The sequence below is a fragment of the Hemibagrus wyckioides genome, linkage group LG13, assembly GCF_019097595.1.
Source record: "Hemibagrus wyckioides isolate EC202008001 linkage group LG13, SWU_Hwy_1.0, whole genome shotgun sequence".
Lineage (NCBI taxonomy): Eukaryota > Metazoa > Chordata > Actinopteri > Siluriformes > Bagridae > Hemibagrus > Hemibagrus wyckioides.
The window spans coordinates 13,427,567-13,450,537 of record NC_080722.1 but is presented as its reverse complement, the minus strand read 5'-3'; the positions used below and the strand labels follow the sequence as shown (position 1 = coordinate 13,450,537).

The 22,971-nt window shown below is 39.3% G+C and overlaps 1 protein-coding gene across 2 annotated transcripts; it reads left to right on the top strand.

The window, feature by feature from the left end:
• Positions 1-4,181: 4,181 nt before the first annotated feature.
• psme4b (proteasome activator subunit 4b) lies at positions 4,182-22,931 on the top strand. 2 transcript variants are annotated; one of them, XM_058406260.1, is made up of 47 exons: positions 4,362-4,665; positions 5,927-6,067; positions 6,185-6,301; positions 6,749-6,802; positions 8,109-8,153; positions 8,452-8,601; positions 8,939-9,002; positions 9,107-9,181; positions 9,261-9,383; positions 9,496-9,588; positions 10,336-10,601; positions 10,771-10,957; positions 11,262-11,351; positions 11,437-11,501; positions 11,657-11,807; positions 11,946-12,044; positions 12,134-12,203; positions 12,286-12,353; positions 12,449-12,664; positions 13,043-13,200; positions 13,461-13,556; positions 13,667-13,722; positions 13,865-13,921; positions 14,147-14,202; positions 14,312-14,410; positions 14,530-14,592; positions 14,889-14,984; positions 15,075-15,206; positions 15,564-15,773; positions 15,918-16,054; positions 16,154-16,207; positions 16,313-16,442; positions 16,534-16,615; positions 17,032-17,185; positions 17,289-17,355; positions 17,460-17,585; positions 17,727-17,879; positions 17,997-18,101; positions 18,203-18,294; positions 18,831-18,962; positions 19,285-19,579; positions 20,220-20,348; positions 20,501-20,656; positions 20,746-20,908; positions 20,991-21,124; positions 21,219-21,357; positions 21,733-22,931. In XM_058406260.1, exons 1-46 carry the CDS (start codon positions 4,469-4,471, stop codon positions 21,351-21,353), a joined length of 5,538 nt encoding a protein of 1,845 aa, XP_058262243.1. In that variant the 5' UTR covers positions 4,362-4,468; the 3' UTR covers positions 21,354-21,357; positions 21,733-22,931. The 2 variants fall into 2 exon arrangements, with proteins under 2 accessions (XP_058262241.1, XP_058262243.1); XM_058406258.1 differs by lacking the exon at positions 6,749-6,802 and having other exon boundaries at positions 4,182-4,665.
• Positions 22,932-22,971: the final 40 nt, after the last annotated feature.

Sequence of the window (22,971 nt, the reverse complement as noted above, 5' to 3'; positions counted from 1 at the left end):
AAAACTCATAAGTGAGGTTCACATCACGGGAAATCCCAGAAGCCTGTCAACGACCATTCTTGGGCGTCCCACTTTCCTTTTCACACTTAGGTCACCCTGCCCTGGCACCAATATCCATCCTTCTGGCTCATTCTCTGCTTTATACTGATGCTGTACTGAGAAATATAGACCAAGTTTAAACCAACCATTTCTAATGCCTTACTGACTGTGTCTATTCAGGATCTTTCCTGACTAATAGCCAGCTAAGGAAGAGAAAGCTGTTGAATACAAAAGGCTTTAATGAACATTTCATGACATGAGATGGCAGTTCTATGTTCCTATGTCTACCTGCCAAATGCCATAAAGGTAAATGTCTACCTCAGGCCTGATGTAGTGATGCAATGCAGTTTTAGTGTTGAAAGCAGGATTAAAGTCTGTGTTATTTTTCCATCTACAGGTCTTTTTTCCCCTCATCTACAGGTTCTACTTCATGATTCATGAATTTTCTAGGGTTAGGTTTTTTTATGTGGAAAATAAGCTAACAGAAAGCATGGCATTTAAATAAAGTCTAAATAATAATAACACTACCAAGTATTAATACAGAATAACATCTGCCAGGATCTACTGCATTACTATTTTTTACAATATAGATAAAGATCTAGGTTTCTCTTTCTGTGTTGGGTTTCCAAATTGGACTGTGAGCTTGTGCTTGTCTTAACTCTACAAAAACTTTTACTGCCCCCAGATGGAATATAAAACATACTGCAGTTATCAGTAAAGGCCACATAATGCTACGGAAGAGTTGTGCAGTAAACTGAAATGAGAGGTTTTCTGCTGACTGCACTTTTCTTTAGATTCTGTACTCCCTGTAGTGTGTTTAGGAGCCAGTGATCCATATACTGTAATTTCAGAATACGGGTGAGGCCTCCACTTAGATTCCCAAACACTCCTATGAAACCCAGTAACCAAAAAACATCCGCGTTCCATGGACACAAACTAAACTAAACACCAAAGATCAGATTGATGAGGTCATATCCCTATGGACCAAGCACTACTCCCATTCTTTTGACATATGTTGTGCACTGCCTCTGCTTAAAAGCTTATATCAGTCACCCTGGATCCAGACAGGAAGTGAATGATTTATAGTCTCTTAACCCCCTTTAACCACTGGCTAGTAGTAGAAAGGTAAAATTATTTTATAAAGGTGATGTAAATCTTGTGGTACAGGTTTAATCCCTGAGTCACAGGCCACAGATTGTGTCAAAAATGCAGAAAACACTGTCTGTTACAGGATGATGTTAGGTGAAAGAAGTTCCCTATATGATCAGTATATTAAAGCCATTATTTTGCAGAATATAATGTGGTTTCAGGTACTGGTATTAAAGCTATGTTGTTCTATTTGGATCAAAGTGAGTACAGAAAAGGAAATGTAAATATATATTATAATATATGGGTTCCTTCAGAGAGCCAGTTTCTGCCGCTTTCATTGCTGCTATTCAATAATTCACTCAATAATGATCAGCAGCAGCTTTATTTTTAAGGATATGAGTCTAAATAGCTGTCTAGTTACAGTTGCCCTGCCCTTCTAAACACTGTACATATTTTGTGGAGTTTATTAATTTATCCTCAAGATGGCAGTCACGTCAAAGCTTTTAGTTGATCATTAAAGAGAATGAGTGCCTCATTCTGCTGGAACAAAGCTGGGTCACCCCAGTGATAGCCAATGGAAACCAAAGTTAAATGGTTATTATAATGTTGTTTATGATGAAATAGTGAGTCTCCTGTCAGGGGGCTTTTTCCGGGTTGTCTGTAGGGAATGAAAAGTGGATCATATAGCTCTCAATGAACATAACAAAGAGCAAACATATATAAACATAATAGCCTGTAGAACAGTAATCTTACATGAATGAGTTCAAAAAGTTGTTAACATATTGTGTCTTTCTTACTTAATTTAAATCATGGTCTTATGTCTACTTCAGTTTATAGAGCCTGTCTTTGAGACAGTGTTGACACCAGAAGGCTGGTTAATCCAGGATTTCTTTAACACTGCTGATGATCCAGGAGAATAAATCTACTTGCATATAGCTAACTGATCCTGCAAGCAAATAGACTGATTGGTTAGCCAGCAATAGGTCAGCACATATGATTGGTGTACCAGAATGTAACATTTCTGATTGGCTGCAAGAGATTGGCTTGATGAGATTAGACTAGGCTTAACTCCTGGAAAGAGTTGAGTGTACCCGGGTTTGTGTATGTGATCCTCAACACCGAGCAATCTTCTTAGTACATTGGTAAAAGGACTGATTTACGCAATGAGAAAAAAAAGAATAAATAAAATGGCACAGTTTGGACCTTGGAAAAATACATCAAAGTGTTTCTATACATTGTAAGAAATGCAGCTGGACTTAACATACCAAAAACAATAAATAGACATTTCATGCAAGACAGTGCCTAGACACTACTGAAAATACTATTATGAGAAACGTGGTCTTATTAGAATCATTAGCACATAAAATATTGAATCAAAAATATAGAAGTCATATATGCAAAAAATAACTAACCAAATAAATGTATTTGGATAAATAACATGGTCCTAGGATTTCTTGAACTCTCAAACACAACCAGATCACTTTTAATTTGGGATATAAATGTATTTTGCAAAGAAATACAAGATGAATCATGGAAGGAAGACAGGAATGATCCTCTTGTGTGATGTACTTCTTAAAAAGTTCAAATTTCAATAATGAATAGTTAAAGTTACTTGGGTTTCCTCTCTATACACAACATACTCAGAAACCAAAGGTATTAAACTGTTTCTTCCATGATATACACAATTATCCGTGGAAGCAAATACTTTTGAGTCTTTAGCAAGAGCATTATTACTTTCCATAATACCATTAGTGTTTGTGCTAGTTGCACCTCTACAATGAATAAGGTAATCTTTAGATCATTATAATCTATCTGTCTACTTAGTGCATGGGTTCCCAGCTCATGATAGTGATGTCCCTGCTTTAACACACACACCTCTGTAGCTGATTTAGCTGAATCAGATGTGATGTAAGCCGGGAAACTGCTGAGATTTTTCTGTAAATTTACTCATTTTAATTTGTAATCTTTACTTATTTTAATTTTATTTACTTTATCTTACTTATTTTAATCTGTGCTTAAACAATATAATAACAGCATAAATGTGTCAGATTACAAGTTAAGGCAATATTAACCATACTACCCAGAAGCATTAGAATAGTATCAAAATAAATAATTACGCTTGAAGAGTAGGGTAGATAAATAAGTAGTTTATTATGAATATGTAAAACAGTTACAGTATATGTTACAGTATGTAAGAAAATAAGTGGGCTATTATGCAGACGTAAAACAGATGAGTTATTATCAGCTTAATTATCAGCCAAGTAGAGAGCACTGGCAAGACACTTGCATTTAGGGCTTGAGGGAAGTACAGGAGAGGTTGAAGAGTAATCTGGAGAATTGTAGGAGAGGGCAGGCTCAGACTTCATAGCAATCATCGGTAGGGCCAAGAGAACCATGTTGAGATGGAGTAGCTGAAGTAGGCTGGGAGTTATTAGTTGCAGGCACTGGCATGGTTTGAGTGGAAGCATCCTCAGTAGAGGCCTTGCCCACAATGAGACAGAGACCAAATGGATGCTCAGAGCTGCAGAGACGATCTAGGAAGCAGGCAAGGTAAACTGTCATGTGATGAGAGCACCTCAAGAGTACATTGGAGTACCTACCAGGTCTACATCCCAGGGACCTCATGGTTCCAGTAGATTGGGCTGAGCACAACAAAGTGAGAAAGGAAGAAGGATCATAAAGAAGACATTCTGGTCTTTGGGTGTTCTTGCAAAACTGCTAGACTAGTGAGCAGAGAACGGGGTATGGGTCAGATGTGGGAACCTGCTGCACAACAGCCAGCAGATATAAGAATAGGAGAAGACATGATATGAATAACCATAACAGAGGTAAATGTAAAAATGTGAAAAACATATGCAAGATAAAAGGGCATGCCATATAAACATCATGCATGAGCAAAAACGTCACAAGCATTAGAATATGGGCTAAAGCCAAAAAGTAGTAGAAAAGAAAAGTAGAAAAAAAAACCCCAAACGTTTGGAAATATAGTGTAGCCTGAGTAGGATGCAGTGGCAGAAAGGCCCCGATGGAGGGCGCCCTGTAGATGCAGAGGTGAACTGTGTATTCGCATGACTCGTGGTGTGTGTATATGTGTGTACAAGTGTGTGAAAACTGACTATATGTGGATGACTGAAGCTAACGTCTGACACCGGGAGGTCAGAAACGCTGAGGAATAACGGGTCAGCCGGTGGAAGTGTGATTCTCTCCGAAATAAGCTACAGTTTTCTCATGACACACCGAGAGAAGAAGCTCTGTAAATAAAAGATTTGTCAACGGAACTTGTCAAGGACTAAAGATAAAGATAACCACACAAGAAAGGGGTATTTTCGGCAATCGTAATATGAAAAAGGAGCAGGCCGAAACATTAGGTTTTTTCCCTCAAAAAGACATTGTCTACAACAAACTCCTTCCTTATGCTGAGAAACTAGACGCTGAATCCAATGACATTTTGTCCAGAATCAAAGGGAACTTGGGTCGCGCTATCCAACTCAGAGAGTTATGGCCCGGAGTTTTGTTTTGGACAAGGAAACTCTCAACGTGAGTATAAACTGCTTGTACTATCGCCCAAAAATACTAGTGTCTCTCGAAGTTGGTACTTCGTCGTTAACTATAGAAACTTGGTGTATATAACCAGAGCCCGGGGTGACTAGTTCTGTCTGAGGCGGGGAAAGATTGCTACTAGCTAGCAAGCTAGCATTAGTTAGCTAGCAAACGGCTAGTCTGCTATTCCTGAGTCACTCAGCTGCTAAATCACTTAGCAACATAAGAGTCTTACTTTATAAGTACGGAAAACAAAAAATACCAGAAAAGTAACCTAATTAACTTAATTCATTTTTTTTGGTTTAGTATTTGTAAGTCACGTGTCACTTAGCATCAGCTAATCAGGGACTTGTGGATTTATTTGCTACGACTAGGATCTGCTGGTCATGGCTAATTCTACAGGAGTTTTTTTTTTTTGTCAGTAGCTTTAATGAGAGCTAAGCATTACAGTTTACAGTAGAAGAAAATTGCTACTTAAAGTTCTCACTTTTTCATATATCGTAGTTAGCTGACTTTATGTGGAAAGGCGACAACGACCTCGAAAATTAATGTCAGAGCAACGAAGTTAACATTCATGTGTTATCCTATTACTAACATTTCCACCCCCGCATACTCAGCAACAGACCACACATAAAAGTGACTGGACTGAACTGGACTCTAATTGTTTATAATGTTTCTTTTGAATGACAGCATGCTCAAGATTAGCACCGTGGTTTTGTGCTTCATTTTGAAACTATCTATTTTTAGCTAAACATTAAAGTTCAAACGTTTGCATAGTCTGTACTGTATTGTTATTCTGTACTGTATCGTTATTCTGTACTCTACTGTTATACTGTACTTTAAGAATAGAAACGGTTGTTTACAAACTAGCCCAGAGTGAATTGTGGTTACAGTGTCATCCATTAATAAGTTATTTTGTTTCCTTATGCATAAATTACTGACCTGATACAGCCTGACCCCCCTATGAGCATGTGTACACTTTCTGTACCAAGGGCCAGTGCCTATAAACATCCTGTTTAGATAAGATATGGCAAAGAGACTTCTTGGAAAGCTGTGTGTTTAGTTGATGGATATTCAGTATTAACTTTGGTGGTGCCTGGTTAATAGTAATAAATTTTTGACACAATTAGTCTATTCAGCGATTCTATATGTTTCTATACGATTCTATATGTTCTATATGTGTAAGGCACGAGCTTATGAAATGTGCTTTCTGTCACACTCACTCTTGACACTAACGTCTTCTGTTGTACATGGACAGGTACCTTCGTCTTTATGGGAGAAAGTTCAGCAAAGAGGACCATGTGCTCTTTGTTAAGCTCTTGTATGAGCTTGTCACCATCCCTCAGCTGGAAATCAGCATGTTGCAGGGCTTTGCTCGACTCCTAATCACCTTACTCAAGTATGTACCCTAAGTGCACCATGTTGCAACACTGAAAAGAATGTATAATAAATATATGCTTACTTTGTAGCATTCAGTGTATTTATGTAGTGCTAAACCTGTTCTGTTTTCATATAGAAAAAAAGAACTGCTCTCACAGGATGACCTCGAGTTGACTTGGAGGCCTTTGTATGAGCTGTATGAGAAGATCCTTTACTCCAAAACTGAACATCTTGGTCTCAACTGGTTTCCAAAGTAGGTCCCTCAGTCTGGATCCTGATGTCCAGTGCCTGCACAACAATATTACCTCTGTGGAAATTCCTTATAGATGTTACACATCATGACAAATGTTTCTGTTTGTTCTGCACATGCATAAGAGAGGGGCAGAGCTAGAGCTGACTGTTTAAGTGGGTCAGTCTGCTGGATAAAATGAAGTCATGGGGAAAAGCTTCTGAGGGCTGTGCATGCTTCATACAAGACACAGTCCCTGCTCAGTACACGGTGGCTTGTTGATGTGTTTTTAAAATTTTGTTTTGGACATTTTAAGAAGTCACATTCTTCTTAATGTCAGAATATCAAATTAGCATAACACCTGACACAGCTATATTTAGAAGGTCCCATGAAATGGTGATTGCTGTGTAAGATATCAGTTGATGTTGTGTTTAGCGTTGGCTTATGCCTCTTTCCTTTTTTCACATTCAGTTATCAAGCAGAAGCCTCCCCTAAACAAAAAATGCTTAATTTTGTGCGCAAGCGGTAAGCACAGCCAGTGTTTTTTACATGTTGGATTGCATTTTTAATGGGAGCCTCTGGGGTTGTTTGCATGCTTTTGAAAATTAGACCAAATTCAGAAAAAAAAATATGTTCCAACACAGCTTACATTTATGTTGTTTTTAATCATAGTACTTGTAGCCCTGACCTAAAAAAAAAGCTTCATCCATGTTTCGCTGTATAACACTTACAACAATGGACCAGGAATTGACCGACTAGATTGTCACTTTAATATCTATTGGCAAAATTGTTATCACAGTAAAGTGTATCCTGGATCAACCTGGCTAAGTGTTCATGTGAAAAGCACAGTTTGGAATCATTTAGGTATAGCAGCAAACAGTAATTCCTTTTTCCTCTGGTATTTCATGGCTGTTTTCTGCTTATTGACACAATCTGAATGGTCCTCTGTCTCACTGCTGTCTCGTGGGCTTTGTGCCAGTCAGATATCCTGAATGATTAGTGATGCATCTAAAAAGCCATATTGTGTATGCTCACTAATCCTTCTGGGCAGGTGAGGTAATGGTACTTCAATCACTACTGATATTTTTTCCCTCAAAGACTGGTGAAGTCCTTGCTTGATAAAATACAGTGACGTTACATGTTGCTCTCCTTGTTGGAAAAGTGCATGTTCATTTTGTCAGTTTTTCCTTCGGTGTCTAGTATCAGTAAGCCTTCTATTTTAAACCCCTCCACCTCGTCATGTTGGCATTGAGTGTACAGAGTGTGCCTGCTGATGATTTTTGAATGGGGGGTGATGTGTGGGAAGGATATCAACATTCCTGACTATATTTACTAAATTACTTATTTAACCACGTGCTATAAGACACCTGATAAAAGATACTATATTTACAAAATGGTTTGAGTTACTGAGCTTTGCTGATTCACTCAGTAGTGGAAGATCTGTGTCTTCTCCGATACAATTTACTGTAATAAACTGCTATTCTGTAAATATAACGCAGTGTTTAGTTAGCAGCGTAAGGTCATTTTAGGATTCAGTGTCAGAGGAGGATCAGATTAGTAGGTGTTTATCCTTTACTATAGTGCTTGGTTATATGCAGCCAATAAGGAAATACAAATAAATATTTGTTTAATAAATTTTTGGCATGCATTTTGAAATATCTGTTACGTTTGTGGCTCAGAATCTCTCCATTAGACTCCAACAAAATGCCATAATTGCTGCTTTGCACGCAATCTTATTGCATCCTGTGTCATTATTATGTCATGTTAATTATTACATTAATCCATGTTCTGAATTTTTCTCCATCCTTCTTTCCCCTTCTCCCTCTGTTAGCTCTGTGGAGAATGTGCTGAAAACCCTGGTGAAGAGTTGCAGATTGTGAGTACATTACAAATCCCTTGTTAACCGTCATAGTGTAATGTTAGCCTTTTAAGGCCATGAATGTTTGACCTGTTCACAACGTGATATTCAGATTTTCCTTCTGCTGTTGAACAAGTAATGTAATCAAGTCATTGTTGTGTGGGCCAATATGTGAGAGGATTACAATTATTAATTTGTCTAATATTTTCAACAATTGTTTGTTTTTAAAATAGTTAATAGAAAAAAACTAATATAGAAGATCTTTTGGTATGTGTACTTGTACACAAGTATATTTATATGTAGTTTGTGTATGTAGGTATTTCCCAGAGTCAGCAACGCAGGAGATGTTGGATGAGTGGCGCCCACTGTTATGCCCATTTGATGTCACTATGCAGAAAGCCATCAGCTACTTTGAGCTCTTTCTCCCCACCATCATGCCTCCAGAGAAGCACCACAAAGGCTTCAAGTAACATTGCTTTATAGTCTTTTAATATTTTGCTGAGATTAATGGAAACGTATTTTCTTTCAACAAATAACTTTTGCTTATATAATAACCATAGAGTTCTTGGCTTAATTTCGTGTTGTTCCATACCCTCAACTGTTAACTATGTGAGATAATATTTTATTTGTATAGCTTGCTTAAAACCGATAGGGGTATATATTTAATGTGTCTTTAACTTCGTGTGATTGCTTGATGCACAAAATATCTACGTTTGTCAAGTTTTTGAAAGTCTTGGTGTATCTAATCTGTATTAGAAAATAAATAACCATGTATGGAACACTTTGTATTCTTGTGTGTTTAGGTTATGGTTTGATGAAATGATGGGTCTGTGGGTATCTGTACAAAATCTACCTAGCTGGGAAGGGGTGAGTATTCGAAATGGAGTTAGCGTTTTAAAAATAGCCAGTGATCTTCAACACTGTCTTATTCTTCTCATTGTCATTGTCATTCTTTATTTTTTCTGCATCAGAATCTTGTGAATCTTTTTGCCCGTTTGGCCAATGACAACATTGGCTACATCAACTGGGATCCTTATATCCCCAAGGTATTAAAGTGAATTCAGTTACATTTTAAGTCTCGTTGTATTATTGGGTTTGTTCTAATGGTTTGTGAATTATGGTCAGATTTTCACCAGAATTTTGCGAAGCTTCAACTTGCCTGTAGGCACAAGTCAGATGGTGGTTCCTAAGTACCTCACAAACTCTTATGACATCGGCCATGTTGTCCTCTGGATCTCTGCCATGCTGGTTAGTCACAGGATTGCATTGTGCCTCTTTGTTCAGGCCAGTGGTTTTCTGTCAATCGTCTGTGTATTGTGAGAGATAAATAGGCTTCCTTCCTTCTGTCCTCTTGTTTTAGGGAGGTGTTCAGAACCAGGCCCAGAAGCAGCTCAATGGCCTTTTCAACAGCATTGCCTCCTTCTACCACCCTTCCAACAATGGCCGCTGGCTGGTGAGAAATTTGACCCACTTTTTCCTGCATGGTTTAAGTAAAAAAAAAAAAAAAAGTGTGTGTAAATTTTACATGAGCATTGCATTTAATGTGTCTTGTGCCATAACATTTATAGATCACCCTGGCTAAGGACAATACATAAAACATATACCCTTTTTTTATTTGAAAACAGCTGTTGTCCTGTTTTCCAGAAAAACCTCAGGCGCTATTTTGAACTCCACCAATACTTTTTCATTCCAGAGCTTTTACTGCTGTGCACTGTCAGCTGAATGTTTGCTTTCTGTCTGTCAACAGTATACATGCCCTGGACAGTTTGCCATAGTTAGTCATTGTGGCAAAATAGACTTTTCTTTCTTACGCAAGCGCACATTGAAATGTGATAGAGATCAGTTTGTCTTACCTTTAGTTGACATAAACATATTAGCAAGCATGTCATGATATTAATTTTATGTAGTGCATTGTCATTCTGAGGACTACTGAGAAATTTTTACGAAGTGTTCAGTTATTATGAACAGAGAGAGATTAGACTTTGTATTACTTTATAATGGTGTGATTAATGGTACAAGTCTTACAGTTTGATGAAATGAACAGCTTTTTAAAATGCAACACAGTTATCTCTGTTAAACCATTATGTTCTTTTACAATATGCTTTATTCATTTTTGTTATCTGTATCTTTGTGTGTTATCATGACGTTGCGTCCTATTCCTTCATGCAGTCTGATGTGTATTTGTGTGCTCTGATTTCAGGTGAAGCTGATGAAGCTTTTGCAGCGTTTGCCAGCAAGTGTGGTTAGGCGGCTGCATCGTGAGCGCTATAAGAAACCTTGCTGGATCACTCCAATACACTTCAGCCATCGTCTTACTGATGACAACATCACTGAGTTTGTGGAGAGCATGAAACAGCCTGTTCTGATGGCCATGTTCAGTAAGACAGGCAGCATGGATGCAGCACAAGCACTGCAGAATCTAGCTCTGATGAGACCAGAGCTGGTCATTCCTCCTGTGCTGGAAAAGTGAGTGTCTAACCTTAACATAGCTTCCAATAAAGGTATGCTTATCCCTCTTTGGCCATCTGGAATTACTGTAGCATTATAAGGAGGCTTTCTGAAATGTTTTCATGAGATTTATGATGAGCCAAGAGCATTGTGTGTGTGTGTGTGTGTGTTTGTTTGCCCCCTGCAGGACATACCCTGCCATGGAGACCTTAACAGAACCACACCAGCTGACTGCTACACTCAGCTGTATGATCGGCATGGCTCGCAGCCTGGTCGGTGGTGGGCGACACTACCCAGAAGGCCCTGCTCATGTGCTGCCACTGCTGATGAGGGCTCTGCCTGGCGTAGACCCCAACGATTTCAGCAAGTGCATGGTGTGTTTACACATCCTAAAATAACTTGTACATGTGGAACCTCATAAACTCCTCTAAATAAATATCAAAACAACTGGAAGTTCAGAGCAACAACAGCTGTTCCTTAAATGCTTCACACATAACGATGGCACAGACTTCACAGCTTCAAGTTCTGTGTAACCATGACGTGTATAATGTTGACATGTATAAGTATCATGTGGCTGTAATACTTGGAAACTGACCTTTCACTGAAGCCTTTGTTCACTGATATTCCTCAGTTATCGCCCACAATAACAGCGTTTACATTTTCTCTTCTACATTTTAGATAACATTCCAGTTCATTGCTACCTTTACTACCCTTGTGCCTTTAGTGGACTGTTCCTCTGCCCTCCATGAGCAGAATGACTTGACAGAGGTGAGGGTAATTGGTGTTTTTTATAGTACACTTGAATTGTAAACTCAAAAAGCATAAAATGTAATTAAATATATTTCTTTTCTAGATAGAGAGAGAGTTGTGCTCAGCCTCAGCCGAGTTTGAGGACTTTGTCTTGCAGTTTATGGATAGGTAACTTAAGTAATTGTGTGGGAGTTCAATTACTGCATGATGCTGTTTGTTTTGGGTTGTTTGTTGTTGTTTTATTTTTAATTTCCTGTTTTCTGCCATCTGAGTTTTTGCAGTGTTTTGAGTATGAGAAATGTGACATTTATCTGTGTATGCAGGTGCTTTGCACTGATTGAGAGCAGTACTCTAGAGCAGACACGAGAAGAGACAGAGACCGAAAAAATGACTCACTTGGAGAGTCTAGTGGAGCTCGGCCTGTCCTCCACCTTCAGCACCATCCTCACTCAGTGCTCCATAGAAATATTCAAGGTCCGTGTGTCACCTACCTGACAGCTACTGTCTCAGTGGTCTTTATTCACATTTAAACTTTGTTAATTGACATGTTTCCTGTTTTCATTGTAATTACATTCTAACTTTTGAGTTTCTATTTGTGGTATTTTTAAACAGGTGGCTCTTGAGAAAGTGTATAACTTTGCCACTACCAACATCTTTGAGACACGTGTGGCAGGTCGAATGGTGGCAGACATGTGCAGAGCAGCAGCTAAGGTATGAGTTTAGATCTGTATATAGTTCAAAGAAATTAGTGCATACAATAGCAGTTTAACACTTTCACCTTCATTTCACCTCTCTCCCAGTGTCATCCGGCTGAGTCCCTGAGACTGTTTGTGCCCCACTGCTGCAATGCTATCAGTCACATCACTGCTAGTATGTACAGTAGTTCAGTCTGCTTTGTCCCATTTGCTGTGTGCGGAGGATCAACTGTACATTAAAGTGTTTTGTTTTCTAGATGAGGATGTTTTGAATGAAGAGGAGCTGGATAAGGAGCTGCTGTGGAACCTCCAGCTGCTTTCTGAGGTGTGGAATCCTGGTGTCTATAAAACAAAAAAACAGTATAGTGTAAAATATTAGAACAAAACGTGTCTTAAACTGTATTTTCTTTTGCCTCCTAGGTGACCCGTGTGGATGGAGAGAAGCTGTTGCCATACAGTACACAGTTGGTGCAGATCCTGCAGCTGACACTGCGGCTCCGCTGTAAGCAGGGCTACAGTCTGGCCTGCAACCTATTGCATCATGTCCTGCGCTCCATGGCCCTTACCTACCCCACAGATTACTGCAGCGTGCCTGGTGGCTTTAACAGGCCACTCAGCGAGTATATGCCTATCAAGGTACTGTTACTGTTGTAATAAGAAGAACGGGAGATACTATATTTTCAAGTTATCTGTCTGTTCATGTTTTCATCCGAGATGCTGGTTAATGGTCAAAGATAATTGTGGCTGTAGTGTGTCTGTGTGTGTGTGTCTGTGGAGTCTATTTAGTGTGAGTGCTGACAAACAACCCAAAACATTGTGTATATATATTAAACATTATATAATATTTCATAGAATATAAAGGTGTTAATGAAAAAAACAGTACAACAGTAATAAACTTGGTGATTATTGAAATAGTCCACTCCTCACTTCTGATTCAGGGAAATATTTGCAAGGCAGACATGAAAGAAAACAGTGTTTTTTGTAATCCTTAATCGTGGTCTCCTGCCTCTATAGGACTGGGGCCGTTCAGGAGACCTATGGAACCTGCAGATCCATTGGCATGTGGCTAGTGCGGAGGAGAAAGCCTTTATCTTCTATATATTAGACCTTCTACTCCAGCCAGAGCTGCAACGCTTGCAAAGATATGCCCAGGGCGAGCAGAACATGAGCAGGTCAGGGGCCATGGGTCAAATAGCAGTGAATGGATATTTGGATTCCTGTAAAATGCATTTGAGGTCACTTTGCTATCTTTATATGATCGGTTAAACATTGTGAAGTATTGGTTATAAAATCATCTGAATGTAAGAACTTCCAGAGGAACATTGATTTATGTGATAACTTGCATTTTCAACAATTCAGTTTTCTTCTGAATGACTACTATTTGAACTTAAAGTTCAACATTTGTTGTAAATATGTTGATTTTTCCACACAGAGATGATGTGCTACAGAGCCTGTCAATTGTGCAGCACTGCTTGCTGGGGGCTGGCTGCATGTTGCCCCCTGTGGATGGATCCCCTGTTACTGGCCTGTACGAAAGCATTCGTATTACTTGTAGTCTTAAGATATTTTACACAAAGTAAAGTGAAAAATTTGGGTTTATGTAAAATTTTGTACGTACTAATATGTGTCTGTCCACAGAGTTAATAGCATGGTTTGTCTGGAGGAGACAAAGTACTATGTTGGGGTTGAATATGGTAAGCCATAACAATACTGCTCTATAAATTAACATTCAGACTTCATAAGCCTATTTCATAATTGTCGGTTGACAGCGGTTTAATTAAGCTTAAATGCGTCAGTACAAGGCCGTAAATTTATTTTCCGGTGGTATTCCAACAGATGAGTCCAGAGAGAACTACAGAGAGGCTATCTATAAAGTTATGAGACAGCTACTACGTGAGTACTTCAACCAAATTTTTATATATTTACATTTATACGATTTTTTAGCACACCTAGACATTCATCACTTGATCTCAAACTTTAATTGTCTTTAGTGTAGCAAAAATATTTGTCCTCGCAGTTTCAGTTCTTTCAAAGGGGACTAAAACTCTTACAGCTCCACCCTTTGTAGCTACCTCACCCTGCTACTGAATAATTTGCTCATTTTGGTTCTCCACGTAGATTACATTCTGGAACAATCAGAGGATGACACGAAGTCCCTCTTTGCCATCATCAAGGTGAACGTTAGCAATTGTTAACCCTATTATATCTATTAACTTAATTACCATTTGTAAACACTTGGATATGTATATTGTTTTATTCTTGTCATCCTTTTATGTTTCTCAGATCATCAATGACCTCATGCATTTTAAAGGCTCCCACAAGCATGAGTTTGACTCTCGTTGGAAGAGTTTCACTTTGGTTAAGAAATCTATGGAGAACCGAGTGAGTTACTGTCCATTACATATAGGAGGAAAAATGCTTTCTAATTATTGATGCAGCAAAGATTTTGTTTGTGCTACTAATGTGCATTTTAAATTGGAAATATTTATTTCATGTTCTAGCTGCATGGAAAAAAGCAGCACATACGAGCCCTACTCATAGACCGAGTACTTCTGCAACATGAGGTATCAATCAAGTCAAACAAGTGCAAGTTATTAACTGACACATTTCTGTGTTGTGTACCCTTGATTCAGTTCCAGGCTATGCACTGCACTCAGTTGTTTTTGTGCAATGTTTTGTTTTTCTAATGGTTTTTGTCTTAATGTGTATATGTGTGTTTGGTTTCATATTTTATATATGTATCTTTTAATTTATAATGCACGTATTTTAATAAAATATGTTATTGCAAAAAAAAGCTGCTTTGTCTAACATGAGACAAATGCTTTGAGTGTATAGTTTTAATGAGATTTTTAATTGGCAGATGCGTAAACTTCTAGTGGATGGCTGTGAATACAGAACTGTTCACCAGGATCTGCTCAGAGACCTTCTGCGTCTGTCCACCAGCACCTACAGTCAAGTACACTGGAGATATAATGAATATTCTCTTTGAAATAACCATATCTTTTCCAGACTTGAAAGTAGTTCTAAATACCTTGTTTGCCACCAGGTCCGCAGTAAGGCTCAAAGTGTTTTGTTCACTGCTCTGGGAACTTATAACTTCTGCTGTCGAGACATCACTCCTCAAGTGCTGGAGCTGCTAGAGCCAAACCGGACCAATGTCACCCAGCAGCAGTTTAAGGTACACGGAAGCAATGAACTGTACAATTTTTCACAGATTTCTTTTTTTTAAAAAAGTCATTTTGACTGTTTTCTAAATATTACAAATTTATTTGTGTGGGTGTAAGCAAAAACTCCATGACCGTTTAGGGATAAGCTCAGGATATGTGCTGGGTTTCCAAATATTTGTGCAGAAGTAGAAGATTGTGCATGTCACTTCACCATTTTTTTCTTGTGATTAAGCTTTGAGATCTTCAGTAAAATAAAGTAATAAATGTGCAAAGTCATTAAGAATTTTAAAAACTAAGAAGTTAAATAAGCTAAATTTAATAACATGATGATGTAGTACATGCATAATAAACTGTAATTGTACTGTCAGGGTGCTCTGTACTGTCTGTTGGGGAATCATGGAGGTGTTTGTCTGGCTAACCTGCATGACTGGGACTGCATTACTGTGACATGGTCAGCACTAGTGCGCTCAGGCCTCAGTCCTGCCATGTCCCTGGAGAAACCCTCCATTGTCAGGCTTTTTGATGACCTTGCAGATAAAGTCCATCGCCAGTACGAGACAATTGGCATTGACTTCTCCGTAAGTAACTACACCCCTCCACCTAACTCCATTCCTAAAATAAGCAATATGCTGATTTTTTTTTTTTCCTCATGTTATTCTGTGGACTGCCCTGCCTCAGGTGTATATCACATATGTGTGTTGTGTGGGTGGGTGTGCATGTAGGTCCCTCAGAACACGGTGGATCTTGGCTGCAAGATCATAAAATCAGGTAGCCCTGTGGCTCAGAAGAGTCCTTTATCAGAACAGGAGCTGGAGCAGGGACTTGCCTTGGAGCGAGCCAGAAATCTGGAAGCTGTGCGGTTAGTATGCTAGTGTGTGTACATACACAATGCAGTTGATATAAAGACTGCATTAGTGGTGTGATGCTATTTTCTTTGATGATTATTAATTCTGTGCAGGAATTATGAAAAGCTGGTTCATGATCTGTTAGACTGCCTCAGTGCCAGAGACCTGTAAGTTCCATGTAGTCCTCAATCATTACTTGTATATTAAATAGCAATGTTAAGTGCATGCACATGATGTACATGTTTAAATGTGTGTCTTAAATCTCTTTAAAGACCATGGAAGTTTGAGCACATGGCCATTGGCTTTCTTTCTCTGCTGCTGAGAGATGATTACCCTCTTCCTGCCCGAGCTGTTCGCTTCTTTGTCCAAAGTCTCAATCATGATGCACTTGTTGTGCGCAAGGTAACTTGCTAAGGCGGATGGTAGTACCAGTTTTTGTGTAGTCATGTTTCGACACTTTTGACCTGTTTTTATTTTCCTCTTTTGCCTGTAGGTAGCAATATCTGCTGTAGCAGGAATCCTCAAGCAGCTGAAGAGGCCCCGCACAAAAGTGGCCATCACACCCAGTGACATCAGTGAGTCAGCACTCCCTATAGCTGAAGAACCACCACTTAAGTAACATGCAATGTATTTCTCACAGGGGTGGTCAAATCACAAGTTCAACTGCTTGCTCACCAGGCACATGAAAATCTCTAATTCGTTTGCACAGCTCCATTTATTTGGTTAGATCATATAATGTTAAAAAAGTTTAGCAGTAACAGTCAGCATAGTTTTATAGTTGATTGACAGGCAGAAAAACCCAACAGCTCAGCAGTTTACTAGTTCACTTGTCTGTTGGGCAATGAAATATGGAAAACACATTAAGCTTTTTCTTGCAAATTATCTGCCCCTGCAGATAATTAGATATCCAGATATCCAGGTGCTGACTCATTAGCTATGATTAACTGTAGCTTTACAGGATGTAGGCTAATGGCATTAGTGTTTGTTGTAGGTGGAGTGATGGAGCCAAAGGAACTAGTAGCTGGAGACAGGCCAGGAAATGACTGGCTTCAGTATCATGCTGATCACTTACCCCTCACCCAGCAGGACTGGAACAACTTCCGTTTTGTGGAGAAGACTCACTGGGGTTACTACTGTTGGCCAAAGTAGGCACATCTCACCAAGTACATCTTACCCAAACCAGGATATGTACCACACTCTCCCAAGTCCGAGTTTAACCTTTTTTCCCTCACTCTCTATTTCCTGTAGAAAGTTAATGTTATATGCTCCTCTGGAGCAGCAGCTGAAAGACCTCAGACCAGAGGAGATGAATGAGGTACACACATGGCCTCTGTCAGATTGTATTAATTCTAACTGGAGAATTTGTTACAATTCTACTTACAGGCTTTAACAAAAAAAAATGTTCTTTTCTATTCATAGAGTGAACGAATCATCTATGACCATTTCTCCAACCCTGTGTTCATCAATCAGCTCATTGAGTTTTTGTCACTTGAGGACCGCAAGGGAAAAGACAAATTCAACCCACGTCGCTTCTGCCTCTTTAAGGTATAAGCTCATAGAACAAACTGCAGAGTTTGACTGAAGTTCTCATTCACAACTAGACAATATTAATGTACTTTTAAATCAGTAGGCCAGAGTAGGCTGGTCATACATTTCAGGCATATTGATATGTGATGCGTTGAACAGGGTCTATTTAGGAACTACAGTGATGCCTTCCTGCCAGTGCTTAAACCTCACATGGAGCGTTTGGCAGGTGATTCCCATGAGAGTACACAACGGTGTGTGGCTGAGATCATTGCTGGCTTAGTGAGAGGCAGCAAGCACTGGAGCTTTAGTCAGGTGAGGAATTAAAGAATCACATTTAAAACTTAATGTAAAACAATGACCTCTTTTGTTTTTCTCTGTGTTGCTTCCCATCTCTGTTTTGTTTTTTCATTTCCTCATTCTTGAGTGCAGGTGGAGGACCTGTGGCAATTCCTGATTCCTTTGATGAGAAGAGCACTTTCCAACATCACAGTGGAAACCTACACTGACTGGGGCACATGTGTAGCTACTGCCTGTGTATGTTTTCCGTATCCATTACCCACTTCTAAATATTTTATGTTTTTTGAAGCTTTTTTAATGTTGAATTGAGGTTAACAGAATGGTGTCTGACCTTGTAGGAGAGCAGGGACCCACGGAAACTTCACTGGCTGCTAGAGATGCTGATGGAATGTCCTCTTAGTGGAGAAGGAGGGTCCTTTGTAGATGCCTGGTAAGAAGGGACTTGTTACAATATTGCATTAAATCTAAAATGTGCTAAATTTAATTTGGAATAAAGATAAAAGTTTAAATGTAATTTAGAAGTACTTTATATAGGTCACCATTTATTTTGTCTTGTTTGCAGACTTTGATTTACTAAAGACTCCGCATCTTTCCTCTGTGTATGTGGCTAAGAATTACAAATAAGAGGAAATTTGACTGATACTACACAACCAGACCATTTCATTTAGCCCACTGCCACTGTTAAAAACTTTTAAAACTGTTAAAATAACTTTGGCATACCATAAACTTTTGTCAGTCCAGTGGTTATACAGTACATTTGTATATTTATATGAAAAGTTTTAATATTTTCTGGCTTATGGCCAGAAAAGTGTGCAAGACTGATTTAGGATAGTGTCCTCTATATGCCCAAATATGTTGTGTTGTGTACAAGGTGCTGAGGTTTATCATGTAGTGATGTGCAAAATCTTGATGGCTGCAAAAGGTCATTAGTAAAATTGGTTGTCTTTCCCCCCATTTGCTGTGCAGTCGTCTGTACGTCCTGCAGGGGGGTCTGGCTCAGCAGGAGTGGAGGGTGCCGGAGCTGCTGCACAGACTTCTGACCTACTTGGAGCCCAAACTCACTCAGGTGTACAAAAATGTACGAGAGCGTATTGGCAGGTAAGAGGCAGACTACATGTCCAAAATGTACTTATTTGATGCATATTCACTGATGTAAATGTGTGTTGTCCATCTGTTAGTCATTTAAGTTTACAATATTTGGCCAGCGCCTTTATCCAGAGTGACTTGCATTTATCTTTGCTGGGAGAGTGACCGGTGAATGGGAATTGGCGAAGACTAAAAAATTTTGAACGGATTAGAATACTGAGTAAAATATATTTCCTTGTCCTCATGTGTTCATTTTGAACTATTGAACTTTTTTTCTCCTTAATGCTGTTTTTCCCCTTTTCTAATGTCATGCCCTATTTTCCCGGTCTTGCAGTGTGCTGACGTACATTTTCATGATTGATGTCAGTCTGCCAAACACACTACCCACAAAGTCCCCTCACATCACTGAGTTCACAGAAAGGATAATGGCTTGCCTGAAACCACTGCTGGAAGGAGAAGAGGAGATCCAGAACCATGTAGTGGAAGAAAATGGAGTGGGTGAGCAGGATGAAAGAACTCAGGCCATCAAACTTCTCAAAACCGTACTGAAGTGGCTGATGGCCAGTGCTGGACGTTCCTTCACCACTCCAGTAGCTCAGCAGCTCCAGCTCCTGCCTTTGCTTTTTAAGGTCCGTCTATTATCATTCTTCTTCATAGTCCTCATTACCCAATCTATCAATAAATAAAGACCACTATAGAAAAACTGTATTTGTACTTGTCAGTGTACCGTATTGGAACTGAAACAGTAGTGTGTGTTGCTGTTACAAATGAAGTAGATGTAGAAGCTTTGCTAAGGTTATAAACAATTCAGTTTTGTTGTTATTTTAAGAAGCCCACTAACCAAATAAAAAACTTGCAGACAAAAGGGTAGCACTGTCTTATGGGTGAGAGAAGATGGTATTACTTTCTGCCCTGTCAAGTGTATGGCCACTCATTCTGAGCAAAGAGAAAAAATAATTGGGTTTTAAAAATGGTCAGCAGTGATGGACTGGGGAAAAAAATGATGAATGCTAATTTTGCATCCCAGTAAACTATGTTTAACCATAGAAATAACCCCTGAATATGTGACTTTTATACAAATTAAAGCAGTAAAGAGAATGGCATTTAAATGAAGAAGCATTTAACTTCTAAATACTGGAAGGTTATGGCTGTATTTCAAACTATGTTGTGTTTATTGAACATAACAGTACATCATGCATCTTCTCTCTGTAACACTCAACTGTCTTATGCTGTGTGATTTCCCCCCCCCCTCTATATGTGTGTGTACAGATTGCTCCTGTAGAGAATGATGACAGCTATGATGAACTGAAGAGGGATGCGAAGACCTGCTTGTCTCTCATGTCTCAGGGCCTCCTCTATCCAGAGCAGATTCCTCTGGTACTCAGCGTGCTGAACGAAGTAAGTTTATGCTGAGAGATGGGGTGGCCTGATGGGCCTCAGTTAATCTGTTCTGTTCCATCTATATTTTTTTAATCTGTTCATTCCTAAAATTATTCAGTCTTCCTCTTTGGTAAGATTTTAGCTGTATCTGCTGTATCTTGTGTGCTCAGATTGCAGGGAGCAGCTCATGGCATGCCCGCTATTCTGTGCTCACCTATCTACAAATAATGGTGTTCTACAACCTGTTCACAATTCTAAGCAATGAACAAGCAGTCCAAAGCGTGCGAGCCCTTGTCATCAGGCTACTGGAGGATGAGCAGCTAGAGGTACACCCTAGCTCTGAGCTACTTTTGTCTGTTAAAACTCAATAAATTCATTCAACTCGTTCCACATCCATTTGCTTGCTTCTTCCCAGGTGAGAGAAATGGCAGCCACTACTCTGAGTGGTTTCCTGCAGTGTAACTTCTTGACCATGGACATGTCCATGCAGACCTATTTTGAGGCTCTATGCAAAACCAGACTGCCTAAGAAGAGGAAGAGAGACTTGGGCTCTGTTGTGGACACCATACCCTCAGTTGGTAAGGCATTCACTACTTTATTATATACCGCAAAACACATGGTGTGAACATGCATAGATTTGAGCTGAATGTGTGTGTCCAGATTTAGTGCGGCGCCATGCTGGAGTGCTGGGTCTTAGTGCCTGCGTTCTGTCCAGCCCTTATGATGTGCCCACCTGGATGCCCCAGTTGCTCATGGACCTCAGTGCCCACCTCAACGACACGCAACCTATTGAGGTGGACTTGATTTATTAACTCTCACTTCTGTCTTTTACGAAGCCCTCTATGTTTTTTTTTATCCCCAAATTCTGTCTGTTTCAATTCATTTTAGATGACGGTGAAAAAGACTCTGTCTAATTTCCGTCGGACTCACCATGATAATTGGGTGGAGCACAAGCAGCAGTTCACAGATGACCAGCTAGTGGTGCTCACAGACCTGCTTGTGTCACCATGCTACTACGCCTAGACAGGTGAAACGGGTCTTTTTGGAGGTTGTTTATTTTTTGTGATTTTTGTTTTTACTTGCCGTACATTCTTCGGTGTACTTCACCGATTGTGGTTGAGAATTTGACATCAGCTCTTAATATCAGCTATTAAGAGGACACATGATGAGGACAAGTTATACGCATGGAAAAACAGGGTGAAGCAATAACTTGAATTTGGGGAGGTAGGGCATGGGTAAATTGTGTATATAGTGTATGTATTTAACCCACATTTTGCATTTTTACTATACTTAATATTTAAGGTTTATCTGTACAGGATCAAATGCAGCCTGCAGTCTGTAATATTATTGTACAGATTTCCTTTTTTTTTCCTCTATGTGTGGACATGAATGTGTGATCAAGGACCGACCTCCTGTGGATCTGACCTCCCACTCAAGCCATTCTTCCAGCCATTTATATCTGGTCTCTTCAGAAGGTGTGAGGACAGGTTCAGATATGGAAATTTTAAGAAAATCAGTTTAGTCATTTAATTATGGCTACATTCACACTACAGGTAAAAGTGATCCATTTCCTATTTCTGTTCATGTCCCACATTTTTCACAACACTGAATCTGCCTACCTTTCTTATTTATACAACATGTGTGTGGCAATGCAATGTCAGTGTGTAGATTCATGGAATTACTACATCAATCCAACTAGCCTTTAGTCGGGCCTTGAGAATCTATTGAAAATTCAATGACTGAGGAAGTCGTCCTTGGCACCATGGTATTCTGCAGGATATTTGTGCCTGAATGGATATTACAGTTCTACCACTGTGGTCTCACGTTTCTTTCCACTGACGTAGCCACCATGATTTCAGAGATGATTTTTTTTTTTTTTTTCATTTAATCTAGGCCCACTTTTGTGCATTTGCAGTTAGAGAAATGAGTTTTGTAGCTGGCATTGACAGTACATTAATGTCAAAAATAGCTTCAGGTTAGTAGTTACTATTGCCACTTGGCTGGATCCCTGGAGGATTTTCATTCTTTCACGTATACAGGAGTAGCAATGGCGGCCAAGAAATTTCATGTGAACAGTAAATCTGAAATGAGCACTTAAGCTTAGAGTGTGAATGTAGTCCACTTTTAATCAGCAGCCTTTAGATTGACGCTTTCTTGATCGAGGCCAAATGAAGTCTAAAGGTGGCCACTGAGAGAGCTCTTGAGATCCCCCTGTGTATGGTATGGTGAAACTGAGGCCCTTTAAAAACCAGCACCACCAGACATACCAGTTTGTGCTACTGTAATATGTGATTTTCAGTAGCTCTGTCCTGTCTGATGGGGATCTGACTCGGTTCACATGCCATCATAATAATGTTTGTCTCATTCTTGTATTTATATTTGTGTATGTATGTATATATACTGTACATATGCACATATCTATGCATAATGTAATTCTTTTAATAAGATTTACATGTCAAGTCTACTGGAAAAGAACAGTTTTGCCAGATTCAAATGAAGCACCAGTCATGAGTGAATGGAATTATGTGCGAGATGAAAACATTTGAAGTACATGTGGATGTTTGTGTTTGAGTGCGTGTGTTTTTGCGCACATGTTCATAGTTTAATGTTATGTGGCATGTGACTGGGGATCCTCGTATCA

Coding starts and splice junctions, on each gene's coding strand:
- psme4b (XM_058406260.1), top strand. CDS start 4,469: ATGAAAAAGGAGCAGGCCGAAACATTAGGTTTTTTCCCTCAAAAAGAC. Junction 4,666..5,926: donor TGGACAAGGAAACTCTCAAC/GTGAGTATAAAC, acceptor GTACATGGACAG/GTACCTTCGTCTTTATGGGA. Junction 12,665..13,042: donor GCGAGTATATGCCTATCAAG/GTACTGTTACTG, acceptor CTGCCTCTATAG/GACTGGGGCCGTTCAGGAGA.